This window comes from Psittacula echo (genome assembly GCF_963264785.1).
Source record: "Psittacula echo genome assembly, chromosome: 6".
Lineage (NCBI taxonomy): Eukaryota > Metazoa > Chordata > Aves > Psittaciformes > Psittacidae > Psittacula > Psittacula echo.
Window position 1 is genome coordinate 20,237,494 of NC_137743.1, and position 17,883 is coordinate 20,255,376.

The following is a 17,883-nucleotide window of genomic DNA, read 5'->3' on the forward strand; positions in this document are numbered from 1 at the left end:
GTCCTTTCTGGCCTAGAAGTGTAGATCCATTTAGCAAAATAAGCACAGTAACCTTGGGGTGATGCACTTTAATATGTTAAAATCAGTTAGTTTAGGGCTTTTTTAGACAGAGAGTGAATGTCAGTGGCCAGTAGTTCTGCTGCCACAGCAGAGGGCAAAATCCTCCCAACACCAGAGCACTGTGGGTAATGTCCTGGTACCCGTGTCCAAACAGCCTACAGAATCCATATCCATGCCTGCTGATGAGCGGTTCCTGCCCACCAGACCTCCTTGTTCCCATGCTGCCACCAGGAAAGCCCATGGAAATGGGGACAGCATTAACTAAAACTGCCTAGAAATGGTGGTCCTGTTCCAGTTCAGGAGTGGGGCATGGGCATGAGGGCCTGCAGAATTTCAAACACCTCCAGGAAAGCAGAGAGGATGCATAACAGCTTTTCCCATTCCACCACCCTGCCTCACAACCCCTAGCTGCCAGCCTCTCACCTCTTTGCAAAGAGGCTTTCTGTGCTCAGAGAGGGAAGCTTCCCACTTACCATCTGCACAGATCCGTGTCCTTAGGCAGGGGGTGTGTGCACGGGAAAGGGGTCACAGCGCTATCTAGCCCTAGTGCCACCCCACAGGCCTGAGCTCAGTGGGGAGAAAAGAAAGGGAAAGAAGTCGAGAAAAAGAGGAGGAGAGCTGAACAGGGGGCAGGACGGTGGGAAGAGCAGAGAAGCAGGGAGGGAAGGAAGAAAGCGGAAAAAAAAAAGGAGGAGAAAGGGGAGGAGATGAAAAGCAAAGAGAGAAGGGAGGACCGGGCGGGTAGGAGGCGAGAGGCTGGGGAGGAGAGAAGGAAGGCAGCTCGCAGAAAGGGACGGGACGGGACCGGACCCGGCGCCCCGCGCGCCATGCGCCTCCTGGCCACGGCGCTGGCCGCCCTGCTGGCCTCGGCCCCGGCCCCAGGTAAGCGGCACCGCGGGCGCTCAGCGGCCGGTACCGGGCAGACCCCTTCGCCGTGGGCTGCCGCCCTCCCCTTCGTGCCTTGGAGCTGTGTCTGGGCTCCCCCGGCAGCGGGGCTGGCCCAGCGGCCCCGAGCAGCGGCAGCACCCGGAGCTTGGGCGCCGGGAGAGGGGGCTTACAGAAATGTTCTGGGAAGCCCGGCAGTACCGCCGGGAGCAGGAGCCCCCACCGTCCTGCTCCCCTGCAGCCGGCGGGTCATCCCCCGGGGCCGGGGGATCCCGCATCCCGCTGTGCCGCCGCTTCCCGGGCTCCCGGCGGCAGCGCTTCTGCACAGCGACCTGACCCGCAACTGTAGACTTTAAAAAAGAAAACCTTTCCCGTGCAGAAGTTTATGGAAGCACGTTCTCCACTGCCTACTGTGCCAGGCGGGACAGCGCTGAGCTGCACCGGGGAACTGCAGGCAAAGCTGAGCCAAAGACAAATTCGGCATTGTTTTTTTCCACAGGTCCCATAGACATCCAGCAAAACAGAACCTGTAGGTCACTTGCAAAAAACTTTCTTCGTTCAAGTCCTTTATCCCTCCAAAATCAAAGGTGTATTGGCCAGTGTTGTGTCCTAAAGCTGCAATAGAGACACAGAGGCCAGATCTGAACTTCAGGGTGCAGTGAGGGTTAGAGGAGTGAGGAAGCCCTGCTTATTCAAGAGTTCAAGATTCAGCTTGCATCTTCACCTCAAAAGGGCAGGAGATGGTGGAGGCAGAGGTTTGGTTCAAGTCTATCTTTAGTCAGTACAGAAGCTTTCCCTGAGAAGGAGCCTCAGACTTGTGAAACTTGCAGACCGATCAATTCAGCTGAAACCAGCTGGCTGCTGTTGTTGATCTTGCTAGCCAGCTCCTAATTATTTTCATTTAAACAAAGAGCTTTGCTTCTTCCTGGCTCATCTGCTCTTCTTACTTTTTAATTGTAGAGGAGTCAAAATAAAGCTGGCTTTGACAGTAACATTGTTTCACACAACAAACTACAACACAGATGAAAGCCATCCCATATGCTTCTGGTGTGCAAATCTGAGATCAGATCAGAGATACCCTGATGGCATGCCTCTAACTCCTCAGCTATCACCAAAGGCTGAGGATAAAAGTCCTCTCAGCCCTGAAGGATGATGGGTTGTAAGTTCTGCCTGTCAGACTCCATGTGGAAAGGAAGAAGGGCTGACACATAACACTAAATCTGGATTGTGAGCACAGTAGCAACTCTACTCCTATCTCCACTTATGTAGTTGGGGTTCTTCCACTAAAACACAGCCGCACTGAAACTACTCACCAAACACAAGGACCCAGCAGTGACTGAGGGTCCTTTGCTGCAATTCTAGCACAGAGAGATCGGACGACCCTGGCAATGACAGGTTTCTGGCTCCTAAAAGTATAATTTGTTGCTCCTGACAGTGCTGTCAAAGTGCTTTGCAATGTAACATGGCAGACAACAAAGTCAAACCTAGCTAATACTTGGAATTGAACTGGTATAAGCAGAAGTGGACTGTTCTCAAAATATGACTTCTCAAAACAGACTTTAACCAGCAATAACCTTCCCTGATTCCTTACAGGCTAGTGAGCCATGCAGGTGAAACGTACCAATGAAATAAACAGCTAAAACATTGGGATGGGGGCAATTAAGTGAGCTGGTTGCAAAAGGAGACATGCATTTAATGATTAAGCGCACTGCAAAGGAATCCTCAAGTCTTTGACTCACTCTTCTCACTTTTTCTTTAAATAGTTTCCCTTTCTAAGCAAAAGCACGACTAAAACTTGTGGTAAGCTCCACCTGAGTGGCTACATCGTGCTATACTGGGAAGGCAGGAGAAGAAAAACAGTGATTCCTCACTTGAAGCAGTAATCTGAAATCTAGAAATTCAGTACTCTGTTGGCACACAAGCCTGCTCTCAAGTTGTGGAGGAGTCTCCTGTGTTGGCAAGGTGCCCATTTTACAAGGGTAAACCTCATGCTGGGGCTGATCCAGTGCCTGCTAAAGGCAAGAGAAACATTTCCAGTAGTGTTTGGGAGCCCTAAATGAAGCTTTTCCTTCCCACATAAGACATAAATGACCTCTTTCCTCCAAAACCCACCACTGTTCCTGCTCCAAAGGCAGTGGGAGAATAGAATCAAATGGACACTGTTTTTCTATTTTATAGAAAGCGTCACCTGACACTGTTCAACATAAGATGAGTTCATGGTAAAAGAGTCAGGAAATTTCCAAAACTCTCCCCATAGCTGCACTTGTACAGCCACACCAACTGAAGCTGCAGAAGGAAGACAAGGAGGTGTATTCCCACTAATCAGACAACATGAAGCGTGCACAAGTTGATATTTCCTTAGAAAAAGGCATGTCCCCAGAGGAAAAGTAGGAGCCTCAGATAAAAAATACTAATGTTTGTATGAGTGTAAACATCTAGAAAGGGATCAGAGACTCCATGTACAATGCTTCTTTATCTTCTTGCATAGGCTTCCATCATCACCGTATCTGAGTTCTTCTGTATTTTCTCTTGGGTACTTTTTGGCACTATGTTCTGCCTAGTTTTGAATTAAGCAATGATTCCTTGGCCTTTTATTTTGGGACTCTATTCCACAGTTAATCCTAGCCAGCTTTTTCAAACAAGAAGTTCACATGTCAGGAAAATGACATAATTGTTTTTCTTTACAGTTTTTCACGATATGTTCATAATTTCAGTAGAAAAAGTTTGTGTTTTTCATTTACCCAAACCACATTTTTGAATTATTAAATATTTACAGCCCAAGTATTTATGAGAACCCCAAAAGTGCTGAAAATCTTAAACTTATTTACTGAGCAGCATCACCTTCAAAATCTGATCTTATTTTGATGGCAGAGGCAGCCATCTTCACATCTGCCTGTAAAACACCAAGGTCAGGTGGTCAGGTAACTTCAGCAAGTAATAACTGGAGTTTCATGCCTGGAAAGCTTTTTGTAGTATTCAGCCTTCATTTTAAGTTTTAACATCCTGTTCTACTTGTGTGCTTTCTACAATCCAAAATAATCTCTTGCTTTGGCATTTACATGAGTTGCACACACAAGCATCATGCACAAATAATTATATCAATAATCTAGGCCATGCTCAATAGCAGTTTCTTAAAACAATTTAGGAACTCCTTGTTTATGCAACTTATTTTCTCCTTCATAAAGAAAAATAATGTCTACTTGGAAAAAATATACCACTCTGTGTATTTGAAATGAAACCAAAATAATTATTGTACTATTAATTTTCATAGGGTTCTTCTCAAACATGTGCAATGTAACAAATTTAGTGGATTTACTTTAAGTAAGGTGCTACAATTCACCACTCCATTTCATGACTTCATTTGGAACATAAAAACAGTGTCTCTGTCTCCAATACTATTTCAGAAATAGCATGGAAATCCTTTACTTGCTTATTTTGAAGATAAATATACGTTTGGGTTTCAGGAGCTGATGTCAGACAGAAGACTGCCAAAACGCTCATCCCCTTTGTTAAAATGTTCCTAGCTGATGTGCTAGAAAAGTGTCTAGAAATGAAAAATAATTCTCCCAGAGTTGCAGTTCTCATTAGGATTTGACTACAGTATATTCACATAACAGGAAGCTTAATATTCACATTTTAGAGGACATTTCATGTTTTGCAGAGTGCACTGCAGAGCGTGCTTGCTCACTGTTGAAATATGGTGCTCTCTCTAGTGGATGCCATCAGACCAGTAGGTTATACATTGCAAGTCATTTGGGAAACACATTGCCACAATATACCATTAGTAAAAGGAATGATCAGTCTCTGATATGACTAATAAGAACATTATTAACGTACATTAGGAAGGAGATAAAATGACTGTTGATTCCCATGACTCAGAAAACCAGTCCAGCATAAATCAGTTAGGTCAGGAAAGAAAATTTTCCTGTAATGAACAGCTATGGACTTCTTTCAACCTTCACCTATACTGGCTGTTGTTAGAAGTAAAGCAGAGAGATAAACAGCTGGCTTAAGCCAATTTGATGATGAAGAACAGAAAAACAAGAGTTAGAAATAAATGGAACAATGGAATAATCATTTGTCCCAATATAATCTCATGTCATATTTTGTCATGCAAATGACATCAGCTTAATTTGAACTTTCAGTCAGAAGGACTAATCTGCCAGATTTAACCCAGGCTTGAGGTGACCATTTGATAACAACAGGAAGAGGACATGGAGAACTGCAAAGTGAGGAGCTGGTTACAGTCATATAGGGACATTAGCAGTCTTTCAGCGGTAATCTATGCAACAACATCATGTAAGGTTTGCACAAATGATATCTAAAAGAAGTAGACAGAAGCATGCACATTGAAATTATGTGACCTTTTAAAGTCAGCATAAGATTGGGACAGCATGCAGGAAAAACTGAGGACCAATTAACAAAAGTGGAGCAGAACTTAGTAAAGCAAAATCACGTACTTCGGGATTAGTAAGAATTTCTTTAGTAAGAATTTGACAAAGAAGGAAAGATGCTCAAGTTTTTATTTAATTTCAAACTGACATACAATCGCACGTGGAAATATCATGAGAAAGGACAACATAATTCTGGGATATACCAGGCAAGGTATATCCCAGACAAATCTGGGAAGTACCATGACTATTTCACAGTACATTGAAGAGCTTCTTTCCAGACACTGCCTATAATTCCAGTCACCCACATTAGAAAAAGACGTAAGTAATTACAATCAAACCCAAAATTTAAACAGGAACCAATACAGAGAAGGGCTATTAAGGTGAACAGAGAAGTAAAGACAGTACTTCGCTAAAGGAGAGTAACAGCTTTGCTTCTTCAGCTCAACAAAGCAATGGCTGAGGCACCAGATAGTTGCTTTCTATAGGGACTCAGAAAGCAAGGGCTAGAGAAGAAAACACTATTTAATCTTAAAGTTGGGACAGGAAAAATAGGCATAAGGTGGCTATTGAAACAATTTAGCCTGGAAATCCTAAGAAGGGTGAAAATCATTGGAATTGCTGGTGGTGGAACAGCTTTGCAAAAGATATTCTTGGCTCTTACTCCAAGCTAGTTCTAGACTAACACTTGTTCAGACTGATGAAAGATTATGTGATGTTGTGCTTATGACAGCAGCAAGATGTCCACTTCAGCCCCATCTTATTTATTAGCAACTGCAAGAATACTAGAGGAGACTCACTGAAGGAGGGCCTCATACCAAGTTAAATATTCACAGACAGACAGATGATGTCAGGTTCTAAAAGCTCATTATTTAACGCTGCATACTGAATGAATGCCATCAGTTTACCTGCTGCAGACTTGCACACTGGGACGGATGCTGTTGTGCCAGCATGGAGGGCTCTCACCATCTTTTATCTCCTTTGCAGATGTTTGTGAGGCTTTAAATGTGACAGTCTCTCCGGGACCAACAGTGCGATACTCTGAGGGAGATAATGCTACCCTCTACTGCCACATTTCTCAAAAGAGAAAGACAGACAATTTGCTGGCTGTGCGGTGGGTCTTCGCTGCATCACCTACTCAGGAGCATCTGATGATTAAAATGACAAAGTTTGGGTCTGTCCAGTATTATGGAAATTATACTCATAATTTCCACAAACAAAGACTTCATCTTCTTAAAGAGAAACATGGAACTATGTACAAATTTCTTATTCTAAGTCTCCAGCAAACAGATCAAGGACATTACATATGCAAAGTCCAGGAAATTGGCAAACACAGGAATAAATGGACAGCATGGTCAAATGGCACAGCAGCTACTGAAATAAGAGGTGAGAGACTACTGATTTCAATTTTATTATTTTTCTTGTCCCATGATGCCTTGAAATATTTTCTTTTAAGTTCATCCATAAGACATTTGAAGTTAGGTTATTTTTAAGTGTTATAAGAGGATATGAGAAGAAAACCTAATACTCAACTTCTTCACCTACACATTACAATTTAAACATTATTTAGCTCATAATAAAATGCAAAGAAGTGAGAAGGTTAATTGATAGATTTGTAGCAGGTAGTCTATTTCCTTTGCCTTTTACCAGAATAGCAGTAATTAAAATTCCTTTCCATTCAACTACAGGTTTGTGGTGGGTTGACCTTGGCTGGATTCTGGCTGCACACTCTATTGCTCCTCTCCTCAGCAGGACAGGGAGAGGAGAAAACGAGATGAAAACACCCTTGTAGGTCAAGATAAAGGCAGTTTAATAAAGTAAAAGTAAAGGCCATGTGCAGAAGCAAAAGAAAAAAAAATTATATTCTACTTCCCATCAGCAGGTGATGTCCAGCCACTTCCTGGGAAGCAGGGCTTCAGTCTGTGTAGTGGTTGCTCCAGAAGACAAACACTGTGATAATGAACGCCATTCCCCTTCCTCCTTTTGTTTAGCTTTTGTTGCTGAGCAGATTCCATGCGGTATGGAATATCCCTTTGGTTGGTTTGGGTCAGCTGTCTTACCTATGTCCCCTCCCAAGATCTTACCCATCCTCATCCTGCTAGTGAGGGGGTAATGTTGGAGAGACAGCCTTGATGTTTTATGAGCACTGATCAGCAGTGGCAAAATACTGGTGTGTTATCAACACCTTGTTAGCTACCAATACAAAGTAGAGCACTATGAGGGTTGCTGTGGAGAAAATGAACTCCACCTCAGTCAGACCAAATAAAAGGTCTCTACAACTTTGCTAGTGGGAATAAATGAATGCTATTATTATTATTTAAATACAAAGAAAGGGAAACAGAGAGAAATGAATTTATTTTCTGAAGAATATGCAGTGGGTCAGCCAGAAATAGAACCATTATATTTTAGATTTGTGTTTGGCATCTCTCTTGGTGTTTTCATTGCTTTCAGTTCTAGTCCAGCAGCACTTGGCAAGTAACATTTCTAGTATCACTTTTTTACTTTTGTTTATACTACTTATAGCCACAAAGCAGAGCTAGTAAAGCAGTGAATGCCTGCTGACTTTGAACTTCAGATAAAGAAAGAACCAGCAGCAAGTGTGGGTTTAAACCAAGTTGAAAACAAGCCTCCTGTTTGGGATGGGTCAGCTCGAATCTATAACACCACCACACCCACACATTCAGAGATGGATGAAACTGGACTTAGAGAACAGAAGCCTTTGAAGAGGTGGTTGAGCTCAGCAGTTGTACTTTTAGGGCTACCTGTCAAACTAGCCCTCTGATTGTGGCTTTATAAACAGAAAAGTTGGCTTACCAGAGTCAGCTTTAAAGATATTGCCAAAAATCAAGTTTGAGTGCTTGGTCCATGGGTCTGGAAATTCAAGAATCTCATCCAGCAATCACAGAAAAACTAGTAGGAGGAAACTGTATTTCACAAACTTTCTGCAATTCCTGTTCATGCTTAATTTATTGTTGTGTTTAGACCCCAAAAGATTATTCCTGTAGCTGGAAAACCCTAATCCTGCTTATCTACATTGTGTTTTGGTGAAAATGGCCCTAGCTTTCTTTTGAAACCAGTTTTGGTCAGAGGGAACTCTACTGACTACAGGCCTTTTCAAGACGGGTTTGAACATGTTTATGTAGTCTTAATCTAAAGCATATTCCTTCAATGCCAGCTTCACATTTTCTCCCATGGATGTCTTTCAGGTACCACAAACTTTCACTTTGATCTATCAGAAGTTTGAGAACAAAGACGTGAAAAATACAATATAACAAGAGATAAAGAACAACTTTATGTTGACCAGCAATGTTTAAATATGCCTTGAGGAATCATGGCATTAACATAATGTAATTAGCTGATTATTACTAGCAACGATGAAAGACACTAATGATCCAAAGCTGAAATTCTGTTTGGATTAGTAGCAAAGATGATGGATCAATTTTAAGCAACAGCAAGAAAATCCTAGTCTAAACTATTTTGTCCTATTGGGCACGCAAAACTTGTTTGGAAAACCTTCATGACATTCATTTTGGATTTCCTCTGCTTCCTGACTGCAGACAGTCAGAAATATAAATAACAACAAAGCAGGACCCAAGTCCAAATGGGGACCCAAGTCCAAATGGGAACCCAAGCCGTTTACCTGTCTCCACCAGGGAAATACCTATCCCTCCAACACCCAGACACCAGCCACACTTCTTTTGCACAGAAGATTACAGAACCAGGACTTAAAAGAAAACTCCACCAAAGTACATTAGACTCCTAAATACAAATCACCAGGGCAATCAGTACCATGGGTCAGAGATGTAATCCTGCAGCCAAATGCCATCTGTAATCCATAACCTGATATCCTAAAGAAACCAAAGCCTATATGATCACACTTATCAACTAGTCTGCACCATTTTGAATCCATAGGCTGATTTTTGAGATAACAGTCTTAAAGATATTAAGGTTGTACAAGTAATGTGAAATTGTCTTGGGGGGGGAGGGAGAGAAGATCTGTATGAACTTCCTCACTGAAGGAAAGCTGTAAGAACAAAAAAGGTAATTATTACCCTTGAGCTTCCATCTTTCTGTCCAGTGACCTTCCACATCGCAGTCAGTAATTGGGGCTCCTGGATGTACCACAGGATTCATTAGCTTCACAGCTCAAAGAACAGTTTCTTGTTTGATTATTGTTGCTGTTTTCACTCTTCTGTTTTTAAACAAGGAAGACTAAAAACACTAGAGTAAAAACATCTCCTGAACTCAGCCATTTTAATCTCTGGAGGGCATTAAATTCTATAAGCACTGACCCCATGTTGAGTGGCTGGAGCCAAGGCACAGTGGTTAGTCTTGTAACCACACAGGGATATGAAATGAAACTTTACTGCATGCATGATTTAGCCCTACAGACTTCAGGCATAGTTTGCCTCGTGCTCAGCAGCTGTTCTTCCCTGTTGGTTCTGCACTTGTCTAGGAACTGGCTCTTCTCCTCCTCTCCCCATCTCTTCTCCTTTCATTCCTCTAGATTTGACTGAAAGGGGAAATTCAGGCACTAGCAACCAGGAGGTCTGATCATCTCAACTGCCTCAGCCTCCTACCTTTGGGAAGGGGCAAAGCTGGTTACTGGTGTGGGAAAGGGAAGCCAAGACTCTCATCTCAACCTAGAAAGAACAAGTGGTTCAAATGCTGTGCCAGGGGAGAAGAGGAGAGACTGAAAGTAACTACCAAATGTGGTCACTTTCAACAATACCTTGAATGGATGATCAGGGCTGAAGCTTGGAAGCCTACAAGCAAGGCTAGGAGGCCATCATTCAATCCCAGAGTCTTCTAGACGATAGGCTAAGCTTTCTTTCCAGTGTTTTGAAGAAGAATTTCTGAGGGTAACTTGAGGGAAGGAAAGGCAAGGTCCGATGTGAAGAGACAGAGAGAAGCAGTGAAGGAGGAGAGTGCTGTTTCAGCTGCACCAGACCAGGTAACTGTCTCCATGAGCAGTACACTAAAACGTACAATGGATAACAAGTAATGTGTTTCTTGCATGAAGAACCCGCAAAATAGACCAATAGATGTGCCCAAAGGGTGCAGAATAACAAGCAGGCTTATGGGAAAAAAAAATAAGAAAGAGAGAAAATCAGATGGAGAATAATTTTTAGATTTTTTCTGTGATAATGTCATTTCATGGGGCAGGTCAGCAGTTTGAAGAGTGTTCTCATTCACTGAAAGATGGACTTTCTTAAATGCCTATAGGGAAACATATGGATTTGTCAGGAGTGCTTGGAAGGGGAAGGACATGCTCCAGTATGGATGGCAGAACAAAAAGCAATATAAAATATCATGAGATTACCTGTCATACCCCCCCTCACAAAAGCCAGTCTGCATCTTTCTTTGCTACTCAGGCTATTAACTAAACACAGAAATCTCTCATTTTTCTTCATAGCCAAAGTGTGAGCCCAGATCAATTTAGTTACTGCAAAAAAGGGAAACTAGATTTTCAGTCTACCCCTTAAATACCATTCCCTCCCCCCTCTCTCCCAATATTTAGTATGATTTATGAATACAAAATCAGGGTGAGTATTTGAGACTCAGAATCACAGAATGGTTTGGGTTGAAAAGGACCTTAAAGACCATGTAGTTCCAAGCCCCTGCCACAGGCAGGGACACCTTCCACTACACCAAGTTGCTCATGATTTCATCTTTCTCACACTGGTCAGCTGTACTGCTTCTCAATGCTTCAAACGTGACCCAAAGCAAAGCCAGAATCCTGAGACAAGGAAGGAAGTCAGGCCCACCTGTAGACTAAACACAGCAACAATAAGCCCTGTGGGGATCTGAGGCAGACATCATCCCAACCCCAGCCCCCCAGAAAGAGTATTTATTCTAATTCTACATCCAGATTGAAGATACTAAAAGACATCTGAAAAATGACATATCTTTAAATGCCATCGCAACTGTGTTACTGCTAAAAGCCTCTTTACTGCAAACAAAGGACCTCCTTATCTAGCGTTCTGTTAATGCACTGTGAGTGTACAGGACTTGCTACACATGGGAGGGAAAGCAACTCTTTCCAGAGTGGTGGTAAAGTCTCCAATTTCTCCAATGGTAACACTTGGGCTTTTCAAGGAAATTTTCTTCCAAACATATTTTGTATTTTATATTATGATTGGTTACAGTTTTTATTGCAAAGGGATTTGCTTATATTACAGTTAGATCCAGGATGAAACAAAAGGAGCAATACAAATTGCCCGAAGCATTTTGATACTAAAATTATACTGCTTGTGCTTTATCAAATAAGGTAACAGTGTTCACACACATCATGGTTGCCGTCTTGTCTAATGTTTTGTTCCAGTTAATGTGTCTACAGTTATGCCCAAGTTCAAAACAGTATCTTTACGTTAAAGTGCCAGGTAAATTTCTTAGAACCTTGCGTATCATATGGATGAAGAAATAGCATTTATATCCCTGTTCTTATGCACACAGGAAGAGGAGGTGACTTGTGTTAGACAAATTTCCAGAGGGAATGGAAAAGGGTCATTTGGCTTCTTCAGAATCTTGAAGCAGGAAAAACCTGTAGCAGTTCAGTACATAGCCTTTATCATCCACCTAGCATAGCACTGTACAAAGCAAAATGCTTTACCAGATTGCAGTGTGGTCTATAATATATCCTGCTATTAACTTATTCAGATGTTACTTGGTAGTAAGTTTGCAGGTGTGAATTTATGCAGGCCATTAAGAAGTTGCAAATACACTTTTTTGCAATACATAAATTTATACAGATACACATATCAGACTTGTGGAAAAACAATTGAGTTACAGGTGATAGTTTCTAAATGTGCAATGATGGCAGTTAAAAGTTTAGCTACATACCTGGCTTCTCCTGTAGGGACAAAATCATAGAATAGTTAGGGTTAGAAAGGACCTTAAGATCATGTAGTTCCAACCCCCATGCCATGGGCAGGAGCACCTCACACTAAACCATGTCACCCAAGGCTCTGTCCAACTTGACCTTGAACCCTGCCAGCAATGGAGCATTCACCACTTCTTTGGACAACCTGTTCCAGTGCGTCACCACACTCACAGTAGAGAACTTCTTCCTTATACCTAACCTGAACTTCCCCTGTTTAAGTTGAAACCCATTACTACTTGTCTTATCGCTACAGTCCCTGATGAAGAGTCCCTCTCCAGCATCCTTGCAGGCCCCCTTCAGATATTGGAAGGCTGCTATGAATACATTTCTTAAGAAAAGGAGCATCATCTGATGGGGATGGAGTCCTTACAGTCTTCTGTTCATGGACTCACATGTCAGCCACAGCAACTCTGTAGTATTTTCAGAAGGCCCAGCTGAAATTTGAACTGTTGGTTTGCCCTTTTATGTGTAGTGAACACAAGATATCAAGTAGGATTTATAAAAGGTTATTGCTAAATCTTAGTAGTAAAACCAAAAGAAATCCATGTCCTGATGTTGCCAAGAAGTGTCTTCTACTCCAGCCATGCAACATCTTCCTTCTAATCTAAGGTCAAATTTTCGTCTTCCCACATCTTCTTATCAAAGGCATCTGTCCTTTTCCTAGACCTGTGTGGTTAATTTAGTCTAAAACCAAGTTACTGATCTTTATTACAATAAAAAATACACCAGAAAACAGTATATTTGAGCAAAAAAAGACATCAGAGAGATGGTTATCCCACTGCCTTTCTATCAGAAACCTCAAAATAGTGAGTAGTCTGTTCATAACAATATGCAGCACCTTCAAACTATCATTTACAGTTTAGTAATCCCTCAAGCCTGTTATGAAAGGTACTGCACATTTCTTAAGAAGAGCAATACGTGTTCCAAATGGTTTACAATTCAAGAGAAGACACTACAAGTAGGAGGACAAACACAGAAAATCAGGCAGTCCAATTATAATCCTACTGGCATGGATAACACAAACAAGTAGAGATGATAGCAACAGTCTGTCTTGTTGGAAAGTTTATGTGTCAGAGTTTCCCATAGAACAGTGTCTGAGTTATACTAAATATTAGTTGCATGTGGCATTTTCTAACAGTAAAAATGTTGCAAGATACAGGAAGGCAAGATTTTTTTTATTTCCAAAAATGAACAAAAGCCTTTTTTTCCCAGGGCAGTTATTCTGAAACACTTGCCAAAAATCTACATGTGTGATACTTTCTTGTAATAAATTAGTAGAGATGTTAAAATATTCAGGATGGGTTTCCCATCATAACTGAACAGAACATTTCATTAGCCCTGAAAGCAGTTCCATATCCATTGAGTTAGCTCCACACCTTACATCTCTATGGAGCACGCCTTAATGGATTACTTTTCCAGTAAGATACTTGTTCTGTAATCCTTTGCCATGTGGAATTCTCTCGGATGTTCAGACTTCACTGGCAATATGGAGGACAATATTAGACTCTTATTGCATTGCAGTGGTTGCTAGCAGAATTAAAAAACATGGATTAACATGAGAGACATCATCTAATCTGATGTCATCAAGAAAAGTCAGCATGCATGAACAGTTTGGCTGGGGTGGGCAGAGAACATTTTGAACAGTGATCCAGCAGTCAGAGCATTTGGATTCTAGTGCTAGGTTGTACAGCTGTTACGACATTGACACTCATCCATTTGCTGTCTGTAGAGCTCTGTAGTCTGTTTCTCCTTCTGAAACAGAGAGAATTCTGTGCACACTCTGCAGCTATTTTCCCTCTTAACTAGGTTAGAACATAGTGATTCAGTCAGCTCTTTTTCTAAGCTGTAAAGGTGAGTTGGTACAACTTGTGGTCATGCAGTCTTTCTGGCTAAGAACACCAAGCGGGAATAACTACAGAGCCAGCTGCATACATAATGGCAGCTTTTTCCCTTGAATACTCAGACTGCAACAAAGCCAGACCTTACAAGCACATGCCATCATAAGATATCATAACATAGGCATCTAAGGCCTAGGCTCTTCTGAAGTGCATTTCTGTTCTCTTGCTGTTCTTCACTGAATTTAATTTTCGATTGAAAAGCCACACATTGCATATGTAAATGAGTAAGATGACAACAGGGAGGCAGTATCAAGTAATGAAGCCCTCATGGGGGTGCCAAGCCAGATGAGATCTACTGGATCTACTGGAAGCATTTTTATAATGCTGCTTTAGAAGTGAAGTGTTTCATTGGAAGGCAAATGTCCTGTGAGATAAAACAAGATCATGGTGCACTGAAGTCTAAGGCAGAACTACATTTACTTCAAGAGGTCCTAAGTTTTTCTGCCATACAATTTCAGTTCTTGTCATGGCTTTTTTTTTTTTTTTAGTGATTTCATCAAAACCTGATGATGATCCCACTTTCAAGAAAAACCATGAAGCCTGGAAATTTTTCGAAGGTAAAGATGCATCTATAACAGCTACTGGTTCTATACAAGATGTTAATTTAGTCCAGTGCTACAGGATAACTAAAATGCCTCAATCAGGATCAGTTTTGCTAGTTCTCGTGCAAACTCAGGCCTTGCCTGAGAAAGCATCCCACAAGGTACAAGGAATGATGGAGAAAAGAGAATGGAAGGTTCAGCTTCAGTTTCTCATATATTCTCATATATATGCAGTTTCTCATACATTTGTGATGGTCAATGGGAAAATAACGTATGCCTGGCTAATCACATAACACAAATGCAAACCTTTATTCAGGAAGGTGCTGAGCATGCCTGAAGAGGCACTGAGCACACTATGCTCCTGCTAGCCTTAGAAACTGTTTACTAAGCGTGCTCTGCACTACAAGAGAAGCTTAAAGCTCCCTTGATTTTCAAGGCAAGCAGTATTTTCTGTCCAGGAGACTGAAATCCAGAATTTGCACACAGTTGGGATTCCCTTCTCCTCTTCCCACCCCAATCTGGAACATCAGCAAAGCACCAGCACAGCATTTGCAGCCACTGCACTGCCTGCCAGGCCGGATTGCTTGCTTGCAGGATGGTCTTGATTCTATGGGGACCCTTGCTGTTTAAACCACAATTTACAAACTATATTGTTGTACTGTGTAAGGGCAACAAAGCACAGAACTGCAGGTCAGGGGTCTAGTTCCAGCAACGCTATTTTCTACAAGAACGCTTGACCTTTGAGGCTTAGTTTCCTCTCTGTGAAGCAGGAAAGAAGCCAGTAAAGCTCCCTTAGGACATTTCAAGACATTAATGGGTAGAGCATCCTTAAAGTACTCTACTTAGAGTTCTAGTAAAAGCAGAAATAAGTCATTAGAGATTTCTTCTTCTGAACAAAATACTCCATCTTCATCTGCCATGGTACAACTCCTGTCAGCTCCACTGGGAATGTGTTATGGCACCCAAATGAAAGCCATAAAGGGAGACTGAGGCTGTAGGTTGAAAAAGAAAAAAAATATACAAAAGTTTCAAGCTAGTGCTGCGACCAGAAGAAGCAATGGTAGATTTCATTCTTCTTCCTCAGTCACTCAGTACTCTCCCCACTGCCACTTTTCTTGTTGTGTTTGCTTGTCGGGTGTTTTGGTTTGTTTGTTTGTTTTAAAAAGTACAGCTGTTTCAACTGGGAAATAATCCAACTGAGCTCCTTTTAGTTTTTTGTTGGTGTACAAAACAAACCAAAACCAACACAAACCCAACCAGCCATCAAACAAGCAAAAAGGGAAAGAAAAGGGAAAAAGCTCCACCAAGTCAGCACTTCTTTCCTCTCTCATGAAAGTAAGACCTCTTACTTTACTTTACTTTAAGCACACCTCTTTGCATTTATGGAAACACCAACCAAATTTTAAACTGAGCAGGATACTATATGAAAGTCTCAGGAGAGTCAAATTACTTTGAACTGTTACACTAAATCTTTTGAGCCTATTTAGATCTTGTAGATGTAACCTTCTTCTATCCTGTAAACATGAAGCATACAGCTGCAACTCTGACAGACACCTCTGCTTGGCTTTCAGATCTGTACGTGTATGCAGTGTTCGTGTGTTCAATAGGAATTGCCAGCGTCCTCCTTTTTACACTTGTCATTCTCTGTCAGTCACTTACGAACAGGAGGAGGTCCACAGGTGAGTGAAATGTCATTCTCGCTGTCTTCAACGCCTTTACCAAAGAGGGAGAGGAGGTAGAAATAGGATGCAGGAAAAAGCAGGAATGCAGGAACTCCTTGCTTTGATTTTAATAGAAACAACAACAACAACAACAACAAATTGGTAGTAAAAAAAACATTTCTGCCAGCAAGAGTAGAACAAAGATATTTTAAATTTGCATTGGGCTTTTCAAAACTTTTCAGCTTTGTGTAAACATAGATTGAAGGTTGTTGGAACTTCTTTCAAGGAAGACAAAGTACTGTATCATTAAATTGCATTCTGATCAGATCTAGCTAACATTTTGCATGAGTGACATTTCTGCAGATGTTTAGAGGGGTTTCAAAACAGTCTTATTCTGTCCTGGTTTATTCTCCTTTCCAGACTAGCTGACAATATTCTTGGAAATATGGGGGTTGTTACTAGTCCTCTCTCTGTTGTAACATTCTTCGAAACTAAAGTATCATTTCATCAGCTGGATCTGATTTTTCATAATAATATTTCAAGATCAAGGATTACTGTTTCATTCTTTTCTTCCTCAGAGAGTTTCTCAAAGAGGCTACATCTGCATGAAAGCAGCCCTGTTATAATCAAAAGCGCTATTTCAGATCTGTGGAGTAACAGGTGCAAGCTCTACTTTCATTTTGATTTGAGTGGTTTATTTGAAGACCTCACACAAGCTGTGGGGTTGCAATACCACCGTACTTAGCAGCCACCATGATAGAGGAGAGCATGAGGACCATGCCTGCACAGAAGCTTTCCAAAAGAGTTTCGTTAGTGGTTTTTCCTGTTAATGACAGGAGAGAATTGTGACTTTACTGCTTCTTCAGCACCACACACATATCACGAAGGAATGAGTGACTTAGATACACAGGGCAGAAGACATGTAAACCAAATATAGATGTATACAGAAGTCCTCGCCTGACCACAAACACATTTCAGGCTGTGGCTCCATCTTCCCAGTAGCGCACTCAGTAGAGTAACTGATTCTAACTGAATCCAACAGCTCTGCTTGCCAAGAGGAAGGAGCAAGATCAACGTTATTCTCCCTGGTTTTGTGCCAAGGGAGTACCCACACTTAAGTACGTTGGTCATGGTGAGTCACCCTGAAGGTCCAAGCAGTAGACATGCTGATGTACCTTTTTTTTTCCTGAGCAGACACTGGGCTAGACTTTGCCTCTGTTTTTGCTGATTTACGTTAGTGTAAGCATAGAAGCAACTTGGAGGTCTTCTTACATTGAACCAATATCAGTTAAATATAGAACTAATATAGACTATAATACAGAATAAGCATATACAAACAGAGGAAAAGTAATTTCTTCTGAGCTGCTGGATCCTTTCTTCACTACCTTAATATCTGAATAATTGCAAGCTTCACCAAATTTTTATTTAGATTTTGAACATTTTCCAGTAAACACTGGCAACATTAAACTTATGGATTCAATGGAAATATGACAGAATAAAGCTTAGCAGACAGGCACTCAGGACACAATGATAAGATTTCCATGCAAGTCTTTCAGCCAGGAC

At 41.5% G+C, this 17,883-nt stretch overlaps 1 protein-coding gene across 1 annotated transcript in view; it reads left to right on the top strand.

Annotated features, from left to right (window-relative positions):
* Window positions 1-887: 887 nt before the first annotated feature.
* VSTM4 (V-set and transmembrane domain containing 4) overlaps window positions 888-17,883 on the top strand; it is a gene marked incomplete at both ends in the record, with an annotated part of 37,212 nt that continues 20,216 nt past the window's right edge. The window contains 4 exons of the mRNA XM_080621040.1: window positions 888-942; window positions 6,324-6,722; window positions 14,606-14,674; window positions 16,231-16,338. Of these exons, the coding sequence (XP_080477166.1) occupies window positions 888-942; window positions 6,324-6,722; window positions 14,606-14,674; window positions 16,231-16,338 (631 nt within the window). The remainder of the gene's footprint in view (window positions 943-6,323; window positions 6,723-14,605; window positions 14,675-16,230; window positions 16,339-17,883) is intronic.